The sequence below is a fragment of the Cervus elaphus genome, chromosome 22 (genome assembly GCF_910594005.1).
Source record: "Cervus elaphus chromosome 22, mCerEla1.1, whole genome shotgun sequence".
Taxonomy (NCBI): Eukaryota; Metazoa; Chordata; class Mammalia; order Artiodactyla; family Cervidae; genus Cervus; species Cervus elaphus.
The window spans coordinates 8899061-8920062 of record NC_057836.1 but is presented as its reverse complement, the minus strand read 5'-3'; the positions used below and the strand labels follow the sequence as shown (position 1 = coordinate 8920062).

At 59.2% G+C, this 21002-nt stretch overlaps 1 protein-coding gene across 1 annotated transcript in view; it reads left to right on the top strand.

Annotated features, from left to right (window-relative positions):
• Positions 1-12761, top strand: part of CACNA1I (calcium voltage-gated channel subunit alpha1 I) — a 121439-nt gene extending 108678 nt beyond the window's left edge. Inside the window, 9 exon segments of the mRNA XM_043882136.1 lie at positions 103-181; positions 895-1016; positions 1468-1812; positions 2075-2221; positions 3210-3332; positions 5276-5441; positions 6974-7170; positions 8374-8715; positions 8717-12761. Of these exon segments, the coding sequence (XP_043738071.1) occupies positions 103-181; positions 895-1016; positions 1468-1812; positions 2075-2221; positions 3210-3332; positions 5276-5441; positions 6974-7170; positions 8374-8715; positions 8717-9046 (1851 nt within the window). The 3' untranslated portion in view covers positions 9047-12761.
• The last annotated feature ends 8241 nt before the right edge of the window (positions 12762-21002 follow it).

Sequence of the window (21002 nt, the reverse complement as noted above, 5' to 3'; positions counted from 1 at the left end):
ACACGGACGCAGAGCCTGCCCTGACCCTCGGGCTGGCCCTGTGCCTGGAGCCTGCAGCGCCCCCTCCCTGGACCTGCCCAGCCCCACCTGCTGTCCCCACAGGTGGGCAACCTGGGCCTCCTCTTCATGCTGCTCTTCTTCATCTACGCTGCCCTGGGAGTGGAGCTCTTCGGGAAGCTGGGTGCGTGATGCTGATGCTGAAGCCGGCCTGGGGGGTGGGCTATGGAGCAGGTCTGGTAGTGGAGGGAGCGTCCCGGCAGGGTGGGGAGGCCTGAGACACCCTCCCCCAAACAGACTGTCATGCCGTGGTCTCTGTGATGGGGAGATGTTCCCACAGTGAGCCTTTGGGGGCTGGATGGGTGACCCTCAGCCATCCACACCCCTCTCCCAGTGTGAATAGAGGCTTTGGAGAGATGCTCGCCTGGGTCCTTGGGCACTCCCATACCTGTGCAGTGGACCCCCCATTTGGAGCCCCCCTAGCTGTCTGACCTCTCAGGGAGGCCCCTTCCAGTCCCACCTGCCAGTGCCCATCCCCAGTCAGTGCCATCTCAGTAGGCAGAGTGGACAGGGCACAGACTGAGGGCAACGCAGCCCACATCCAGGCAGCCCTGCCCAGGGCCGGGTTCAGAAAGCTGGCTCCCCTGGGCATGAGCCCTTACCTACCTACCTTAGCCCAGCTTCTCTCTCAGAAATTGATACCTGGAGCCAGGCTCACCTGAGCTTGAGTCTCCACCTGCGTGCCACCTCCCTGAGCCTCAGTTTCTCCATCTGTGGGCTGGGTACAGCCCACACGTGCCTCTGAGGTTGTCTGAGATGAGGCTGAGAGGCAGCAGCGTGGGGCAGGCCCTGCAGGGGACTCTGCAGCAGGCCAGGTTGACCACACTCTCCTTCCAGTCTGCAACGACGAGAACCCTTGTGAGGGCATGAGCCGGCACGCCACCTTCGAGAACTTCGGCATGGCCTTCCTCACGCTCTTCCAGGTCTCCACTGGCGACAACTGGAACGGGATCATGAAGGTACATGTGGGAGGGCAGGGAAGGGAGAGTCAGGCTGGGTTCTGCCTGCCCAGCGGCCCGTCGCACACGGGAGGGTGTACAGGGCACAGAGACGCAGGGGGACCTGCCCGCGGCCCTGGGGCACAGTGAGGTGGACGTGAGGCCAGAGCGGGTTTTCTGTGTGCCCTGAATGCTGCTCTGGGATCAGGGCTGAGATTCCAGGGGACAGGACTCTGCCTGGGGCCAGAGCGGGGCTGGGGGCCTGAGGCCAGGGACTCGAGGCACCACTGCTCCGGGTGCCGGGCCCTTGGCTTGGGCTTCACTGCCCATCACGCAGCACAGGTTCCCTGGCTCTGGCCTGCAGTTCAGCCTGGGCTGGGTGGAGAGGGGTCTCATGAGGACAGAGATGAGGCCTGTGTCCCAGACCCCCGGCCTCACCGGCTGCCTCCCTGCCCGCCGGTCCCCGGTGCAGGACACGCTGCGGGACTGCACCCACGATGAGCGCAGCTGCCTGAGCAGCCTGCAGTTCGTGTCGCCGCTGTACTTCGTCAGCTTCGTGCTCACGGCCCAGTTCGTGCTCATCAACGTGGTGGTGGCCGTGCTTATGAAGCACCTGGACGACAGCAACAAGGAGGCCCAGGAGGACGCCGAGATGGACGCCGAGCTGGAGCTGGAGATGGCCCACAGCCTGGGCCCCAGCCCGCGGCCACCCGCCGGCTCCCCGGGGGCGCCCGCGCCCGCCCACGGGCCAGGAGGGGCAGGCAGCGAAGGTGACCCCGAGGGCCGCCTGCGCCGAAGCTGCTACTCGCCAGCCCAGGTGGGCGGGGCCCGGAGAGGGCAGCGGGGTCGCCGAGGGCTGGGTAGGCAGCTGGGCTTGGCGGGGCGGGGGAGGGCTCGGGCAGAGAGCTCGGTCGTTCCGGGCCCCACTCGCTCAGCTCCGTTTCAGGGGCGACCCTGTGATGTGGGGTCGGGCCCAGGCCACGGGCGGAGAACCAGGAAGGCAGCCCGTGCCCGCCCACCCGGCCATCCCGAGCCGGCCGATAATCCCACCTGTCCCCACCCCGTCCCCGTCCGCCTAGGAGAACCTGTGGCTGGACAGCGTCTCTTTAATCATCAAGGACTCCTTGGAGGGGGAGCTGACCATCATCGACAACCTGTCCGGGTCCATCTTCCACCACTACTCCTCGCCGGCCGGCTGCGAGAAGTGTCACCACGACAAACAGGAGGTAACGGCAGCGCCCCCAAGGGAGCTGGGGCCTCGGGGTTGGGGGTGGCACCGGTCCTGGTGGAGGGCCAGCCCGAGGGGCGAGCCGCTCTGGCTGGAGGCCCGCCGGGGCCTACTTGATCAAGGGGGGTCCAGGGGGCCATGGTGGATGGGCCTCCCCCCCGAGCCCAGCCTGGCCTGTTCCTCTGCTCCGTGCAGGCCTGTGGTGTGGCCTCAGGAGCTGCGAGGCCCTGCTCTGGGCCTGTACACAGCAGGTGCTCAGAAAGGGCGGCTGCCTACCGTGGTGGTGAGCTGCGGGCGCCGGCAGGAAGCCCAGGCGTCACCTTTGGGGCAGTGTGCCTTTTCTGTGACATCAAGGGGTCACCCAGGGCCATCGTCCCGGAGCTCAAGGCCTGAGCACCCTGGAGCCTCTTCCCGGTGCTCCTGCCCTGGTTCCAGGGCTCAGCCCCGCCTTCCCAGGTGGGCTTTCCCTGATGGGCACCGCAGGGCATCCGTGGCCTTGGGCCCGTCTTGTGCAGGCTGAGGCGGGCCTGTCCCTTCTCCCCAGCCATGTGGGGCCCTGAGCATCTCCCTAGGACTGTCCAGCCCCCAGTGATCCCCTTCAGCCTGAGGTGACTTCAGACTCCCCAGAGTCCTAGGGGCTCACAAGCACCCCCAGCCCGTGAGGGCAGCCTGCACAGGGCCACAGATGAGTCAGACCCAGCAGCCTTGAAGGGCACTTGGTCTGGGGGCAAGCGGACCAGCTTTGGTTCACAGCCATGGGCAGCTCACCTGCCTGCTGGCCCAGCCCAGGCCTGGCACTCTGCCGGCTGTGACCTCCTCGGGTCGTCTCCCACCCCCCAGCCCAGGCTGGGTCCCTGCACAGGATGGACGTGCCATCTGTGCTCAGATCTCTGCCCTCGCTGACCGCTGCCCTGTGTCTCTCTGGAGGACCAGCCTGCCCCACCGCAGCCCCAGGGGTGACCCAAGGTGGCCTCCTCTCCCTGCAGGTGCAGCTGGCCGAGACGGAGGCCTTCTCCCTGAACTCAGACAGGTCCTCGTCCATCCTGCTTGGCGATGACCTGAGTCTGGAGGACCCTGCAGCCTGCCCCGTCGGCCCCAGGGACGGCAAGGTGAGCACCCAATGGGCTCCCGGGCAGGTGGATCTGAACTTGCAGCCTGGCCTCCGCCTGCCATGCTGGGACATTGCCCCTTTCTGGAGCACCATTTAAGTGGCACCCGCTGCATGCTGGGCCCTCATCTTGTGTTGGTCAGATGAGGGCTGGAGACGGAGAGGTGGAGTGATTTACCTGAAGTCACACAGCAACAAGCCAGGGCTCTAATCATAGCATCCAAGTGGCCCTGCCACTCACTGTAGTTTTGGATGTTTTTGCTCCATTTAATGGGAGTTGTCCCTGGTGGGCAAACTTTACAGGGGGACTGGGGGAGGCTGCAGAGTCTGAGCAGGTGCGGGCACCTACTGGGTGCCATTCTATCTGCACTCAGTATGTCTGTCTTCCAGCTGTGTGTGTTAAGGGTGACTCCAATCCACAGGCCAGGGCATGAGAGCTCTGAGCGGTGAGGTGGTTTGTCCTGTCGCACAGCTGGGCATGGTCCCCAACCTCTGCCCTCGAAGTGGTCAGTCTGAGGGAGACTAGGAGGGCTGGAAGGGCTGCTCTGTTGATCCTGCAGGCTCAGGGAGGGGAGGTCTGCCACCGGGCTTGTGACTTCCAGGCCGAGTTTTTTTTTTTTTTTAAAGCATTTATTTCTTTATTTGATTTCCCTGGTGACTCAGATGGTAAAGAGTCTGCCTGTAATGTGGGAGACCCAAGTTCAATCCCTGGGTTGGGATGATCCCCTGGAGAAGGAAATGGCAACCCACTCCAATATTCTTGCCTGGAGAATTCCATGGACGGAGGAGCCTGGTGGGCTACAGTCCAGGGGGTTGCAAGGAGCCGGACACTTGGGTCTTAGTTGTGGCATTCAGGATCTTCACTGCATCGTGTGTGGTCTTTTGTTGCGGCACACGGACTCTAGCTATGGTATGTGGTCCCAGTAGTTGCATCAGAGGACTTAATTGCTTCAAGGCATTCTAGTCGTGCTTGCCCAGGCTGGGAGAGGTGCGAGAGCCCCTGGCCTGAGGCTGATATGCAGTGGGCGTCCCCTAAGAGAGTCTCTGTCCCCCTGACCCTGGTGCAGCCTGGATTTGCACCACTGCCCCCCAGAGGCAGTGTCCAGTGCCCCCCAGTGTCCCCCACTTCCATCAGCTCCAGGAAGGCGGGGATGGGGGGAGTGGATCTTCCCGGCCCCTTCTGTCCCCTTTCTGACAGCTGACAGCCCCTGCCCCCCACCGCCCCCAGCCCCTTCCTGGATCTCCTGCACCCCTGCACTGTTTTCCCACACGAGATGTTGGGATACACAGTTTCTAAGGTCTGGTGGGTGTTAGGTGGGTGCTGTTTTATTAGGACTCAAAGAATAGCTCATAGGGGGCTCATCTACCTTGGAGGGGGCATTGAGGCAGCTTTTGAGGCACATACTGTTCAGAGGTCACCTTGGGCTGCAGGGTTGAAGAAGGGCAGGGCTTAGGGAGTGATAGGAAGGAGAGCTGGTTGCCAGAAGGAGCGGTTCCTCTCTCATTTATGGATGTGGAAACTGTGGCTCAGCCACGGGAAGGGACCTGCCCAGGGTCACGCTCACAAGGAGGCTTTGAAGCTCCTTGGTCCGTCTTCTGGTGCCTTCACCAGCCTAGGCTTGGCCTTTTTACTGGCCAGGGTCTGTGCCAGGCACTTGGCTACAGAGACAAGGAAGACCTTCAGGAGTCTCAGGGTCACAAGGGGAGTGAGTGGGGAAATTGCTACTGGGGACATCAGAGAGGGCTTCCTGGAGGTGGGGCCCTTTCACCTCCAGGAAGTTTCGGAAGATGATGATCGCTGGCCAGGTGGAGGAGGTGAGGAGAAGGCTGTCCCAGGCAGTGAGAGCAGTGAAGCAAAGGGCTGAAGAGCAGGGGCATGAAGGCAGCCGTGGTGGGCTGTTGCCCCTCCACCATCCTGCCCCTTCCACCCCCCTTTCTCTGTAGGGTGAACCTGACCCGCCTGAGCCCATGCCGGTAGGGGACCTGGGCGAATGCTTCTTCCCCTTACCCAACACGGCTGTCTCGTCGGGTCCGGAGAGCTTCCTGTGCGAGATGGAGGCCATCCCGTTCAACCCCGTCCGGTCCTGGCTGAAACACGAGAGCACCCAAGGTGAGGGTGGGCGCCCCGCCAGCTCCCATGGCCCTGATCTTGGGTTTTGGCTTCGGAGGGAGCTGGCTGAGGTTTCTCCTTAGTAATTTTGCCTAGACTATTACATCGAGTCCAGAAAGAACCAGATGGTTAATTGACAATAAAAGATAGGAATCTCAGGCCTGATAGAACAATGACAAAAGACCAGTAGCCAAATAATACAGAGAGATGAGATCATAATTATACCAAAAATCTGGGCTAATGGATGATTCACGCTGAGTGTCCTAGGAGCTGTGGTGAAAAAGGAAACAGGCTGGCACACACAGCTCTCATCAAGCAGAAGGCAAGCTGCCTAATTATTGAAGTGTTTTTCTAGAGCTGAAGTTGAGAGATGTTTATCCCACAAGATCATCACACAAGGTGATACTGAACAGCAGAGAGGCTGTGGTCCTCAATAGCTCTTTCGTACAAAGCCCTACCTTCAGCGTCTTCTATGCACTTTGAGCTTGTGGCTGGGCTCTGGGTGCAAGAACAGAGGACTCAATTGACTGGTCCCTCACAGGTTCACCTTCACCTCCAGTCCCTCTGGAAGGTGATGGGATCTGGCTTCATAGCACTGGCTGGGGAAGAGGGGCAGAAAGATGAACTTATCAGAAGAGGGGCCCTGAGATCCTGAGCCCACCCTAAGTACTCTTCTGGGAGGAGGCTTGGCCTTGAGCACCTTCCAGGAGCTAAAGGTGGAGTGACTCTTCCGAGGACCTTCCTAAAGCTGATGGCCTCTGGACTGGACATGATGGCTGAGGTGCCAAGAGCCCAGACCTCCTGAATCAAAAGTTAGGGCACAGGACCGAAGAACCATTCTGATCAGACGAAGTCCTGTCATCTCTACCTAACCTTTCATTAGCATTTTTCCTGAAAGAAGATGACACAGATGAGGAATCCCCCTTACCTGGGGACATTCAAGCTTCCATCCTCATCCTGGAAGGCACTGAGGGGACCATGGGCAGAAGGTGCTGCCCCCCCGCCCGCAGAACTGCCCCTGCTTTCATTTCCACCTCACCTTCTCCTTGCCCCTCTCCATCCCCAAAACTCTGTCTGCTCTGCTGTCCAGCGTGGTGCCCACCTGTGTTCTGTCCTTGGGTGGGGGTCCCCCAGGCCTGGCCAGGCCCGGAGGGTGTCAGGACTTGGGGGTGAGTGTCTTAGTGAGCACTGCCGTTCATGGGGCTTGAGCTCCATAGCTGCTTCTTGCTCTTACGGCCATGTCTCCACTCCTCAAGGTGGGCAGCTGGTCCCCATTTAAAGAGGAAGGAAGCTAGAGGGCCTTGAGCCTGGGTCTGCTTGGCTCTAGAAACTGCCACTGCCCACTGCCCGTCCTCCCAGGACTCACAGGCAGGCTCGGTGTTTCTTGCTCTCACGATGGACTCCGAGGCTCAGAGAGGGAGGCTTGCCCATGGAGTCACAGCCAATTTGTCAGGGGGGCCCTTCCTGCCAGCCTACCCTCAGGGGCCCCAGCCTGAGCCTGCTTCCCTGACCCTCTCCTCCCTCCCCAGCAGCGCCCCCGAGCCCCTTCTCCCCGGATGCCTCCAGCCCACTCCTGCCCATGCCGGCCGAGTTCTTCCACCCTGCCGTGGCCGCCAGCCAGGAAGGGCAGGAAAAGGGCACCAGGGCCGGGACCCTCCCCAAGATTGCCCTGCAGGGTTCCTGGGCCTCCCTGCGGTCGCCGAGCGTCAACTGCACCCTCCTTCGACAGGTACAGTCCCTCCCCGCTCTGAGAGCTCTCCTGTCAGGGGACATGCAAGGGGGATCTTGAAATCCAAGGTGAGGGAGGAGGGAACGGGGCCCAGCCAAAGGCACCGGGCAGGGTGGTGCCAGGGACACTTGGCAAAGTGGGGTGTAGTGCTGAGGCTGGAGGGAGGAGGTGGCACTAGAGGCTGATGAAGTGGACAGGGCGGGGTCCTAGGGCATCTGGGGACAGTAGTGTGGGGAGGGCCCAGATCGGGGGCCCTGGAGGAAGACCTGGGCTCTAGCTTGAGGGGACAGGGAGGAGGGGGCGTTGGGAGTCACTGCAGAGTGTGGGGTGGGGCACTGAGGGGGTTGGGGTGTGATTGCTAGGAATGGAGGTCTCGGTCTGCGCGGCCACCTGCATCGAATTGGCCAGAGCCACCACCTGGGCACCCCTCAGGGCCCAGAGCACAGGGCAGAAGGGTCTGCAGACCTGACGTCCCTGGTCTGGGGGTGGGGATGGGGGGGAGCGGGGGCAGGGGAAGGGGACCAGGTCTCCGGGAGAGGCACAGTGCGGGAGGCATAGTCAGCCCAGGGCTCTTGCAATTACTTGTTTGCCCAGTGACTGTTGACCCCAGCTACGCTACAGCCAGCCTCAGGGTGAAAAATCCCTGCCTTCTAGGGGGTTTACCGTTTAGTGTCCTGCAGGGATGTGCCAGGAGAGATGATCAGAATAAATGCATGGAAAGTATAGTCAGTTTGGAAGTGATGTGGGCCAGGGAGAATGCTGCTGCGGGGGCGGGTGGGAGCTGGGAGGGAGGGGAGCTGGGGGGGGAGTGGGCTGCTGACAGTTCAGGTGGAGGGACTGGGAGGGCGTGAGAGGTGACGCAGGTGTGTATCAGGGAAGAGCTTTCCAGGCAGAGGTGGGGGCGGGGGTGCGGGGCGGGGTGGGAGGAGCCAGGTGAGTAAGGGGGGAGGGAGGTCCCAGAGGGATGGGGTGGGGCCCAAGGGCTTTTCCTCCCAGTGAACTTGGATCCCCCTCTGCTGGGTGCTAGGGTCTGGCTGGGGTCTGAGCAGGATGATGCTGGTGGCACCTTGAGGACCAGGCAGTGGGGTGGGGTGGGGCCGCGGAAGGAAAGCCGCGCCTGAGGGGTCGGAGGGGCTGGGAGGGTGCCCATCGGGGGAGGGGAACACCGGGCGGCGCCCCCATCCCCTGTGGCCCTCCCCGCAGGCCACGGGGAGCGACACGTCGCTGGAGGTCAGCCGCAGCAGCTCGGCGGGCAGCCTGCAGACCACGCTGGAGGACAGCCTGACCCTGAGCGACAGCCCTCGGCGAGGGCTGGGGCCGCCCGCGTCCGTCCCGGGGCCCCGCGCCGGCCCGTCGCCCGCCGCGCGCCGCCGCCCGAGCCCGCGGGGCCGGGGCCCGTTCAGCCTGCGCGGGCTGCGGGCGCACCAGCGCAGCCACAGCAGCGGGGGCTCCACCAGCCCGGGCTGCACGCGGCACGACTCCATGGACCCCTCGGACGAGGAGGGCGCGGGCGGCCGAGCCGGCGGGGGCGGCGGGGGTCGCGAGCAGCGAGCACTCGGAGACCCTCAGCAGCCTCTCGCTCACCTCCCTCTTCGGGCCGCCGCCCCCGCCGCCCGGCCTCCCGCCCGCGCGCCGCTTCAGCAGCGCCAGTAGCCTGGCCGCCGGCCCCTGTCGCCCCCGCGCCGTCGTAGCCGCCGCCCCCGGGCCCCGCGGCCTGGCCCGCAGCCCCTCCTGGGCTGCCGCCGATCGCTGCAAGGACCCGCCGCGCCCGGCCGAGCCGGCCGTCCCCAGGGACCCCGAGGCGCCCGAGCCGCAGCCCCCGCCGCCGCCAGGGGAGCCGCCGTCCGCGGACGCCGCGAGCCAGGGGAGGAGATGAGGGCCGCCGCCCGCCCGCCCCGTCTCACCTTTCTTTACCTCAGGAGCCAGGGGCAGACAGCAATACTTCGTCCAGTCCACGACCTGGACCTGGGCGCCGCGCCAGGGGGCCGCCGTCGGGGCGGGAGGAGCAGGGTTCCCCCGCGGTGGCCGAGGCTCAGAAGGGCCCAGCTGTGGTCCTGCCCGTGCGTATAAGTGTATACATATGCATATACATAGAGAGAGACAGACATATATATTTATTTATTTTTTCTACTGAGAGCTTATGACTTCCAGAAAGTGCTAAAGTTGAGCATAGCCGGTGGGGGCCCACTCCGGGGGCACTGGCGGCTGGAATTTCTGGTGTCTCCCTCCCCGGTTGAGAGTGTCTTGGGAGAGGGCTCTCAGGCCTCCGAGGGTCCTCCCCACCCCGTGGCCTGGGAGACAGGCCCAGAAGAAGAGGTGGAATTCAGGGTGCATTTTTTTTTCCTTTAAAGAAGAAACGCTGCTAAGATCCCGCCCCTCCACATGTTGGGGTGTCTGTCTTGTTCCTGACCGTCTAGTTGTTGTGACAGTCCTTCATAGATGCCCCAGAGCACACAAACTCTCTTAGTCAACCAGTTAGATGTCTTTCTTTAGAAAAACCAGGGGTGAGTCCTGGTATTACTTTTAGGACAGGGGTGGGGGTGGAAGGTGGCTCCACGACTGGGCAGGATTGGGGGGTGGCACTCTGCTTTAGGTGAGGTTCCAGGGGCTTTTGCCCCCCAGGAGCTGAGAGCAGCAGAGCTGCAGGAAGAAGAGGGACGGTGGAGGAATTAAGCAGATAAGACGTTTGGAGGTCAGGGGAACCCTCGTGGTCTGTGCTGGTTGGGCTGCCCCCCGGGGCTCCTGGGTTCTGACAATCAGTGGCCGGTTACTTATTGCCTTTTACCCCCACCCCGGGGTGGACCCTGAGCCACGGCCATTCCTGGAGGTTGTACACCCCCCCCACTCCCTGTCCCCTGACCAACTCTGCTCCCTGCTCCCCCATCCTCCATGGAGTTCAGGGTAAAACAGATCTGACAGGACCCTAAGTAGGGGTGGGGGTACTTGCCTGGGCCCTGGGATCAGCCCTGGCCCCTGCGCCTTCCCACACCTGCCTGGCACCTGGAGACCCACATCCCCACATCCTCTCTCCCTGCTGCCTGCCTCTGAGTCTCTGTTTTATTCCCCTCCCCAGCTTTCCCAAAGCGGCAATACTTCTCAAATGGGTTCCCAGACAGGTATTTATTTGAATAGTTTTGCGTTTATCAGATGGGTATTTATTTGAATAGTTGTGCATTTATTTCTGTATTTATTAGGAAAAAACCCCAGTACATTGGACCCATGACGTCACAGACATAGTGCTCAGATCAAGGCTTGGTTTTGAGCAGTGAATGGACTTGAAGTCATTTTGAGTAAGAAGGCTGGGTCGTGGTGATGAAGTGATCTGCAGACACACAGAAGTTGTGGGGTGGGAAAGGCTGAAAGCTGGGGACTCACCACGCTTCAGCAATAACCAGGCCCTTTGCAGGTGTGAGAGCCTCTCAAAGGCTTCAGCTGGCCCCACCGAGGGGCCCTTGACCTTGTTCCCAAACCCTGACCTTAAAGAGCTTGGCTTTGGGCTGGGCTACAGGTTCAGGAGAAAGGTCTTCTTGACAGGCCCTGGGTCTTCTGGGTGGCAGAGGGATCCCTGGGGTCTGGGCATCGTGCAAGGGGAGGAGGTAACGTGGCCTCCAAAGCCTTTCCCCAACAGCTGGTACGGGGAAGGGTTGTTCAGTCCACTTCACACCTGAGGAAGCCAAGGCCCACCCCAGGGGCTGAAGGGGCCACCCCAGGACCCTCAGAGCGTGGGCAGCAAAGAGGCTGGGGCACCGTGGGTGGCCAGCTCCCGAGTACCTGGAGTGTGAAACAGGGACCCTGTGTTTCAAAGCAGGTGGATTCAGAAAGTCACAGCCGGGCTGCGGGCCTCTCTGCTGGCAGTGGGGGGAGTTGGGCCATCTTGGTGGTCAGTCCTGGACTTGCCCCTGAGCCTCTGGAGCCTCCCTGTCCTCACCTGAAAGTGCGATGGTAGACAGTCCTCTTTGAGGAGTTGCCGTGAGGACACACAGGCAGTACCCGGAAGCCCTGCACTCTCCCAGGCAGCAGCTTCCGGGGGACAGGTTGGCTGGGCCTGGCATCATGTCCCCTCCTGTCCCCCAGGGGCCTGTTGGCTGTGGGGGGAGCCTGGGCTCTGGTCCTCAGCTGTTTGCTCCAGAGAGCCTTGTGCTGGCCGCCCTGGCCATGCTGGTGGTTTCATCACGGGGGTGCTTGCTCGTCTGGGGAAGAAGAGGGCGCGGGTAGCCTGCCGGGCTCTGCCGCACCCTTCCTCCATGAGCCATGCTGGCCCCACCAATCGAGGTGGAGGGGAGGCCGCACACACAGTAGCTGTGCCCGGCAGCATGTTCCTGGAGGGACGTGTGTGCCAGGGGCTGGAAGATGGCCAGAGGGACCTGGGATGACCGTGTGGAGGGTGGGTTGGGGTTCAAGGGGATGGTATCTGACACCAGTCAGCAGCTTCTGTTTTCTGGGCTCAGACGTCATTGGGCAGCCCTGAGCCATATGCACTGCTGCTCCACGCACAGACCAGGGAAGTGACTTTCCTGGTGTTACCGGGTTATCAGTGGCTGGGCAGGGAACACATCTTGGGTGTGTCTGACATAAAGCCATTCTTTTACCCGGATCTGTGTGACCTCAGAACAAGCAGACAGGTGGGAAGTGTGATCCAGCCATCACCTGAGTGATGGTGGGAGGTCTGGTCACAGCAGGATGTGTCTCAGAGCTGAACACAGAAGATAGAAGCTTTGCCCGAGGGAGTCATGAGAGATGGGCTGGTTCTTGGAGGGCCTTAAATGCAGAACCCAGGCACTTGGTCTTGTTTCTGGGAGTTACAGGTGATAGGGGACCAGGGAAGCTGTGGTTGGCTGGCCAGGACAAGCCCAAATGGCTAAGGGTTGGGTGATTAGTCCCTCTGCCCTCCCCGATCCTGCGGCCTGTCCATCACAAAAGCACAAACCTACCCTAACCGACGTGGCCTGGCCCTGAGGAGAGTGGGGACCCTGGTGCTGGACACCCCAAGCTGTGTGTTTGCAGATCTCTGCAGGATGGTGGCTGGCAGGCACCTCAACACCTGTACAAAGGGACCCAAGACCAGATGGTACATGGCCTGCCCCGGCCAAACCCTTTTCCTGTCTCCTGCCAGGCCTTCTCCTGCACCAGGCAGCCCCCTAAAAGTGGACCAAATGTGCACAGTATCAGCCTGTCTGCCTGTCTTCCTCCCCCCCACCCCAAATCTTCCCACTGGAGCTTTCTGTTTCCAGGGCCACCTCTGGCCCCCTTTGCTGCGCTGTGTAAGGGCTTGGGGTCTTAGAAACCACTGTTTAGCCCAGATACAAATACACTTTTTGTCTTTGTGCAATAATCTGTTCCTGGCGGAGCCTGGGCTGAGCCAGGGTTTGAGGAGGAGACAGAGGCCGCCTCCTCCTGGAAGCCCTCCACCCAGCCCTGCTGCTGTGACTATCGCGCTCCCAGTGTCTGTACAGCTTCTATGGCGTGAATAAACTTCCCTCCTAGTTGCTGATGGCGCTGGTACCCACTGGCCCAGACGGCCTGGGGTAGAGAAACCAAGTGGCAGCCACCACCAGTGTTGTTTTGAATAAAACCCGAAGCCTATTTCAGAATTCTTCTGTGTGTCCAGGCTGTTCTTTCCCTAGTGGGGTGGGTGTTGAACTGGGGGGATTCCCGGTGGGGTGGGGGTGGGCGTGGTGGTGGTGATGTGTGTATCATGCGCAGGCTGTGGGGCCTGGGACCTAGAGACACCCCGGAAGGGTCCTCTTCTGGCTGGGGTGTGGGTCGAGGGCTGCTGGGCTGGGGAGGAAGCAGAACCTGGCTCTATAGTGAAGACGCTGGACCCGGGTGAGAGAGTAACAAGAGAGAAGTCATCTACTTAGCTGGTACTGTTACCTAAAGTCATACTGTGGGTATTTTCAGGACTCATGGTTCAGTTCAGTTCAGTTCAGTCGCTCAGTCGTCTCTGACTCTTAGCGACCCCATGGACTGCTGCACGCCAGGCCTCCCTGTCCATCACCAACTCCTGGAGTTTACTCAACCTCATGTCCATCAAGTCGGTGATGCCATCCAACCATCTCATCCTCTGTCATCCCCTTCTCCTCCTGCCTTCAATCTTTCCCAGCATCAGAGTCTTTTCCAATGAGTCAGTTCTTTGCATCAGGTGGCCAAAGCATTGAAGTTTCAGCTTCCACATCAGTCCTTCCAATGAACACCCAGGACTGATCTCCTTTAGGATGGACTGGTTGGATCTCCTTGCAGTCCAAGGGACTCTCAGGAGTCTTCTCCAAGACCACAGTTTGCAAAGGACAAAAATCCAACTCAAATGAACTTGAAAGAAAAAGCTGGAAGAGAGGAAAGGAAGACAGGGAGAAAGAGAGAAATAAGATGAAAATAACGTAGTGGCTCAGGTAGCTAAAAAGTCCAGAGGTAGACTCAGCTTCAGATGCAGTTGGATCAAGGGCTCCAACTATGTTGCTAGGACGAAGTCTCTCTCTCCCTCTTGGCTCTGCTTCCTTCTGAGTTTGCCTCCCTCTTCCCCGAGTGGCCACCAGCAGCCCAGGCTTGGGGCCTATCTATCTGCCCACCCCCAGATGAAGGAGGGCGTCTCTTCCTGACAGTCTGGCAAAGTTCATGGTTGACTGGGGTAAATGCCGTGCTCTGATTGGCCAGGTCTGAACTCTGGGATCCAGGGATGGGGGTGACCCACCAGCATCATGGTTTGAGAGCAAGAAAGGGAGAAACTGTCAAGGAGAACCACTGTGTGCTTATTGGAAGGAAGGGCTGAAGGCTGGACATGCAGAGAAACCTGGGCTGCCTCTCCTCTGGCTAAGCTGTGTGTGGCTTCATCCCTGGGAATGGTGCTCTCATCACTGCCCCTCAGATCAGACCAGGGACCCAGACAGGTCCAGAGACTGAGCACCCGGACGTCAACAAGCTGTAGGAGTGGAATAGCCAAGCCGTGGCTGGAGCGCCAACCTGATCCCCACCAGCCTTACCTAGTCTACCCGCCCCCTTGAGGCCAACTAGGGCCTTGGCCTGGACAGGAGAGGGACATGGGGACAACGCGGGTGACCTCCAGTGCTGTCCACTTCAGAGAACAGCAGAGAACAGGAAGACCTGGGCCACCCCACAGACAGGCCTGTAACCCCAGCCCTAGGTGACCCCCCTGTTGGCTCACCCCTGCTTTCCCATCTGCTCTGAGACCCCTTCTGGTGGCCCCTGCAGCTCTGGATTGGGGAGAGGGTGATATGGACAGAGACATCACTGCTGCCTTCCAGGCCTCTCTGCGTGGCGCCCACGTGGACGCTTCCAGCTGCAGGCTTTGTTGCTCAGAGCACTAGGTTTTCCCTGCTTGAGGAGGGGGAGGCAGAGGGGGTCTCACCAGGAGCCTTATCGAGGCCTGGGCATCTGCCTCACCAGACGAAGCAGTGGGGGCAGGGAGAGCGGCGATGGCTGGTGGGGGCTGCTGCACATGCACCGGTGGGCGTGGGCTGGCGGCGGGCCTGCCCCCACTCCTGACGGCCTGCCTCCACCTGGGGAGGGGTCTGACCCCCTTTTTCAGATGAGAAAACTGAGGCAGGGCAGGCCTTCCACAGAGCAGGCAGGGCTCTGAGTCCCAGCGTAGGTCCAGGCCCCAGCCCGAGCCTCACTCATCACCCGTGAGACTTGGTCCAGCTGCCCAGCCTTGGCTCTCATGACCAACTTGTCCAGCAAGCCTTGACTCCCTGGGGAGACACCCTGCTCCAGCCCCTCCTCTCCCAGCCCCTAGAGGCAGGCCTGCTGGACTCTTCCATGGGGCACTTCAGACTCCACCTGTTCAAAACCTCTAGACGGCTGACCCCCAACACCCATCCCTCTCTGGAAGACTGGGCTCCAGACTCCTCTCCTCTCCCACGGGGGACCCCGGCCTGAATCGCCCACCTCACCCTTGCTTCCCTTCTGCTCCCCCACCCAGCTCCTTTTCCTCACCTCCCAACCCTCCCTGCTGATGTCCCAGGGCACATTCCTTGGCCCCTTGGCTCACCTTGCAGGGCCCTTTGGAGGCGACTGTCCCTCCTCCTGGAACTCTCTCCTCCGTCCCAGCCCCCAGGCTGTCTCTGCCTCCTTTCCAGGCCTCATCAGCCTCTGTCGCTCTGCAGACCGCCCACGTGCTGCCAACCCCACGCCTCTTCCCCCGTGTCCTGTAAGAACAGCCCCCCACCACAATGTCCCTTGTTCCCTTTCTCCTCTTCCCCTGGCTCTTACTTACCACTTTAGCTTACCCAAATGTCACTTCCTCCAGGAAGCCTTCCCAGCTGCCCATGGCTTTGCTCTCCAGCTTCCACTTCTCCCTCCACACCAACACTTTATCCCCATGTCCTTGTCTGTCTCCTGAGTCCCCATCGCACTGCATCAGTCCAACAATGGCAACCATGGCCCCTCTGCCCAGCCCAGAGCCTAGTGCCCAGCTCACCCCCTCCCTCATTTCTCTACCCGAGGAAACTGAGGCCCAGAGAGGCCGTATGACATGTGCCAAGCCACATAAGGAGGTGGAGCCAGTGGTGACCATGACCTGCCCGCCCCTTCCATAGCCGGGGAGCGAGCATCCGTCTCTCGCGCTGAGGCCACCCTGGGCCCTGAGAGCAGAGCTGTGCTCGCTTTGTTTTCCTCTCTGTTACCCGTTAATAATGGGATTAAAGGCAAGTTGCTGCCAAGGAGAGAGACTGAGAAAAAAAAAGAACATTTTAAGAGAATGAAAAACTTCACCCATCAGCACTTTTTATTTAGACCTGAATTCATGAATTTTAACCAAATAAACACTGGCATGTTAGGTATTAATATATGGACGATTATGCAAAACCGCTATTACGGCTGTAATGAAAATTAGATTCTGACTCGGAGGTAGCGTTCCAGGAGGGAGGCGTCCTCCGGTTTCCTGCGCTGTGACCTCAGATTGCCGTTGTCATGGTAACAGGGTTGCTCTGGGAATCGGTGGATCGGAGACTGGTCCTGTGGGGAGGCGCTGCCAGAGGGCCCCGCTGGGCTGGTGCAGATCTGCAGGCCCCCAAATGCAGGCTGGGCCCCCACGGCTCTGTCCCCCGGGGCAGCTCTGAGACTCATGGGAGAGCAGACAGGTCACCAGTGGGGGGGTGGGGTACGCACAGTGCTCCCACGTCACCCACGACTTCTTCTCACTGCCCTTCCTGATGGCTCTGCCCTTGCATATTTCAGTAGATGTTTGCTGAGCACCTACTATGCACTAGGTGATAGGTGCTGGGAATACCGTGTTGATGGGTCCCCGAGTTCAGGAGCCTGCTGTCTCAGATGGGGAGATAGAAAACAAAAAGCAAGCAGACACATGAGTGGAGTTGTTTCAGAACCTGCAAGTGCCAGGACGGCTCTGGACCAGGTGCTCTGATGGAGGATGGCTGAGGGGAGAGGGGAAGGTCCTTCCGCCAGGATGGTCAGGGGAGACCTCTCTGGAAGGGAGTCCTTTGGGCCAGGGCCTGGAGGACAAGAGGTAGACAGCCATACAAAGGCATTGGCCACCCCTCAGAGAGTCGGGCCGCCAGATCAAATCCAGGACGCTTGGTTAAATTTGAATATCAAATAAATCACGAATAATTTTTTAGTGTATGTCCCATACCATATCTCTGGTTTGACTGGAGGTCAGATGCTTATTTGCTGATCTGCCAATCCTATCAGAGGGAGGATGTGACTGACTTACCCAGGTTGAGATCTGCTCTGATCTTCTCCTGAGTGGCTGCCTGGGATCCCTGAGCGCCCCCACCCCCACCTCCGGGGCTGGGCTGATGGCTCCAGATGTCAGCTCCTCAGGATGAGGCTTTTGCGTTTACCCTGGGAGATGCGGGGCGGGGAGGAAGGTCTCCCCAATACTGCTGCCAACACCCCCATTCACCCCATTTCAGCCCGTCAGCATTGGCCTCCTGGTCCCTGTGTCTCCTGCTGCTCTCCCTTCCTCTCTGCCTGGCTCCGTGTCTCTGTCTCTCTCTGTCCATCTCTCCATCCGCTTCTGTCTCTCTGTCTTACCTCCCTCCATCTCTGACTCTCCATTGATATCCTGACCATCTCCCCCTCATACTTGCAATAACGGAAAGCACATCACCAGCCCGGCGGCCACCCGAGGCCCTCTGTGTTCAGTGCCCGCAGGGAGCGGGCTGAGGTCTGCGCGTGGGCTGGAGGCCGAGTCACAGCCCGGACCCTATTCCATGCTCTTCCCTCCCCACGTGGTGCCTGTCACATGTGCACTCACCTCTTCTGTCTTGGGAGATGGGAAGGGCGCTCAGGTCAGAGTCCCTGTCCTGCCCACCAAGCGACCATGGGCCAGAGTCAGCCTGCTTGGGCAAATCGGGGGGCAGCCTGCTGTGCTGGTGCTGAAAAGGGCAGCTCTGGCCCCGAGGAAAGGTGCCAGCAGGACTTGTCAGTTAAATGTAGAACCGGGGGGGTCTCACCCCCACTCCAGGGCACCCTCTATCACATACTACCTGGAGAGGTGTTCCCCACAAGACACTCCATCCTGGGAGGATGGAGAGGCAAAGGTCAAGGACTCAGGGCCCCAGTTGGATTTGGGACAGGGCCCAGGCCAGCCACAGCCATGGAGAGGAGCATCTTCCCTCCAGGAGGCTGCCACAACAAGGGACACAGGCACCATCACCATGGTTACCTCCCAGAGTCAGAGGACAATTTGGAGAGAGAGAGCATCCAGGAAGACTGTTCCCAGCTGGGGACGGACAGGCCCTGAGTGTCTCACCCAAGGAAGGTGGCAGCCTGTCAGATGGTGCTCAGTGAGCCTTCCTCCTGGTATCCATTCCCTTGTAGAGTCCCCACCCCTAGCGCGTGGGCTAGACCTAGTGACTTCCTCCTGATGGCTAGACTATGGCAGAAGTGATGGGATGTCACTTCCGAGAGCAGGTGGCAAGGATCTGGCTTCTGTCTCCCTCGCCTTTTTTGGCCTGCTCATCTCATCGCTCTGACGGGAACTGGCTGCCATGCTGTAGGCTGCCCTGTGCAAGGCCTCCGTGATGAGGGGTTGAAAGATGCAGTCCTCAGGCCAGCATCCACGGGGGTGAGGCCCTGAGCCCAACAACCCTCAAGGTGCTGATCCCATCCGCACCCATTCCAGTGAGCCCGGAAGCGGACCTCCCGCAGCCAAGCCTGCAGATGAGAGACGGCAGCCCCTGGCAGTGTGTGGATTGCAGCCTTAGGGGACCCCTAGCCAGAGGGCCCAGTTAAGCCAGGGGGCTTCCCAGGTGGCTCAGCCTGTAAAGAATCTGCCTGCAATGCAGGAGACGTGGGTTCGATCCCTGGATTGGGAAGATCCCCTGGAGGAGGAAATGGTAACCCACTCCTGTTTTCTTGCCCAGGAAATCTCATGGACTGAGGAGCCTGGCGGGCTACAGTCCACTGGGGCACAAAAGAGACACAACTTCACGGCTACAGCACCACCGGGTAAGCTGGGTCCCAGTTCCCAGCCCAGAGAAACTGTGAACTCTTAGGTGGTGATGTTTTAAGCTGCTCAGTTTAGGAGTAATTTGTTACACAGCCGCAGACAGCTGACACAAGTACACAGAGCCCTGTGTTATGAATCATGTTCTGCATCATGTGAAATTCTACAACAGGAAGGTTAACCTCTAGTGGAAACAAATCAGAACACTGGTTGCCTCCTGGAAGCAGGGGCAGGACTGCCTCCAAAGAGGCGGGAGGACACTTTCTGGGATGATGTGTGCTCAGCTGCTGGGTCGTGTCCAACTCTTTGCGACCCTATGGACGGTAGCCCGCCAGGCTCCTCTGTTAATGGGATTTCCCAGGCAAGAATACCAGAGTGGGTAGCCATTTCCTTCTCGAGGGGATCTTTCCAACCCAGGGATCGAAGCAAATCTCCTGTGTCTCCTTCACTGGCAGGCAGATTCTTTACCTCTGAGCCACCTGGGAAGCCCCTCTGGGATGATAGTCATATCCTTTGTTCTGACATGGGTTTGCATTACATGTTTATTTGCAAACGACTTTTAAGTTTTGTGCTTTTCACTGTATGTAAATTTCACACCCCCAAACAGTAAACCAGGAAGCATTGAAGGGGAATTGGACTGACATCATCAATTTACTTTGAAATGCATCAAAAAGCAAGACAGATTGATGGATGGATATTGATAAAGCAAGTATTATGAAATGTAAATGGTAGAATTCTACTGTTATAGAATCTGGGTGTTCACTAAAAATTCTTTCCACTTGGCTGTGTGTTTGAAACTTTCATAATAAAATGTTTAAAAAAAAATCACTCATTTAGTGAATACAGAGTACTTAATGGGAGAAAATTAGAATAATAGCACTGTGGTCCAGACAGTAATTTTAATCAAGGTTTATTATGTTAGGTGTCTGATGAGGCTCTTTCACATGAGTTATTGCATTTTATCCTTAGGGCCCGGGCACAGGATACTTTGATGTCTTTAATTTCACAGACAGGGAAACCGAGGCACAGGAGAATTCCTTCCATCAAGTTTATGTAGCGAGGAAGCTGCTGAACAGGGGTTCCCCGGGTCTGAGTACTCAGAAGGCTTGAGCTGTGTCAGCCTAGGGGTGTCACGTCCTTCTGGGCCTCAGTTTCCCAGTCTCTGAAGCCCTTTAAGTGCAGCTTCGTGCCTTAAGGGCCACTCCACACAGGCTCATGTTGCAGCCACAAGAAGCTTGTGGAATGCACGATGAGACCCTTCACCCCCGTGGTCCTGCTTCCTCCATGGGCAGAAGGAAGGCGCACAGTAAGGGCGGCACACAGTAGGTGGTTCTGGACAGGGAGACACGTCTTCCCTTAGAGGCTGGCCTCCTCTCTTCTGCGGCTCTCATGCCCGGCCAGGGGTTTTTGGGGCCTCACTCCTGTATGGTCCGATTCCACAGGAACGTGACTTGCTGTAGAGATGATGATGCCTCACGACCTTGGGACTCCATGGGTCCCTCACCCCTGTTCTTCCCTTCACGAAGAAGGAGGCTGCTCAGTCCATCCATAGCCCTGGCCTGAGAGGAAGCCTCCATCTCCTCCATCCAAGCCCCTACTTTTTTTTTTTTAAATTTTACTTTCTCCGTGGGGTCTTGCATCATGTGGGATCTTTATTGCGGCGCGAGGGCTTCTCTCTTGTTGCTGGGTGTGGGCTTAGTTGCCCTGTGACATGTGGGATCTTAGTCCCCAAACAGGGATGGAACCCACATCGCCTGCATTGCAAGGCGGGTTCTTAACCACTGAACCACCAGGGAAGTCCCAAGCCTCTGCTTCTGAGTGTATCCAGGGGCACAGAAAACACCCCTAAAATGCCTTTGAGACCCTCCTCCCCACCCAGGCAGGCTTGGAACTCAGGCAGGACTTCCGTGTTCCAGTCTGGAAGCAAAGTCCCCTTTTCTCTGGAAAGTCTCTGTTTTTGCTCTTAAGACCTTTTACCCGTTCAGTGAGGCCCACCTGCCTCATGGAGAGCCAGCTCCTTTACTCAAGGTCAGCTGATAGTAAATGTTATCACACCCGCAAATTACTGTCAGAGCTGCGTCTACATAGTGCTTGACTAAGCAACCGAGCACCACGGCCCAGCCAGGTTGACACATAAAAGCGACATCACAACTGGGTCATTCTAACTCACACCTTTGCTAGTAGGGACCACTTACCACACGTGTGATCTTGTGGGTGGGCGGTAGGGGGCTGTGGACACTGCAGTTACCAGAGCTGGGGGGCAGAGGAGGGGATGTGGTCAGTTACCAGCAGGGGGCCCTTCCTTGTCCCTCCAGGCTGTGAGTCATCAAGGGTGGGGGTCAGGAAGCCCATTCTCTAACCTGATGTGTCTCCGTGTTGTAGGAAGGGGGACCCCTTCCAGGTC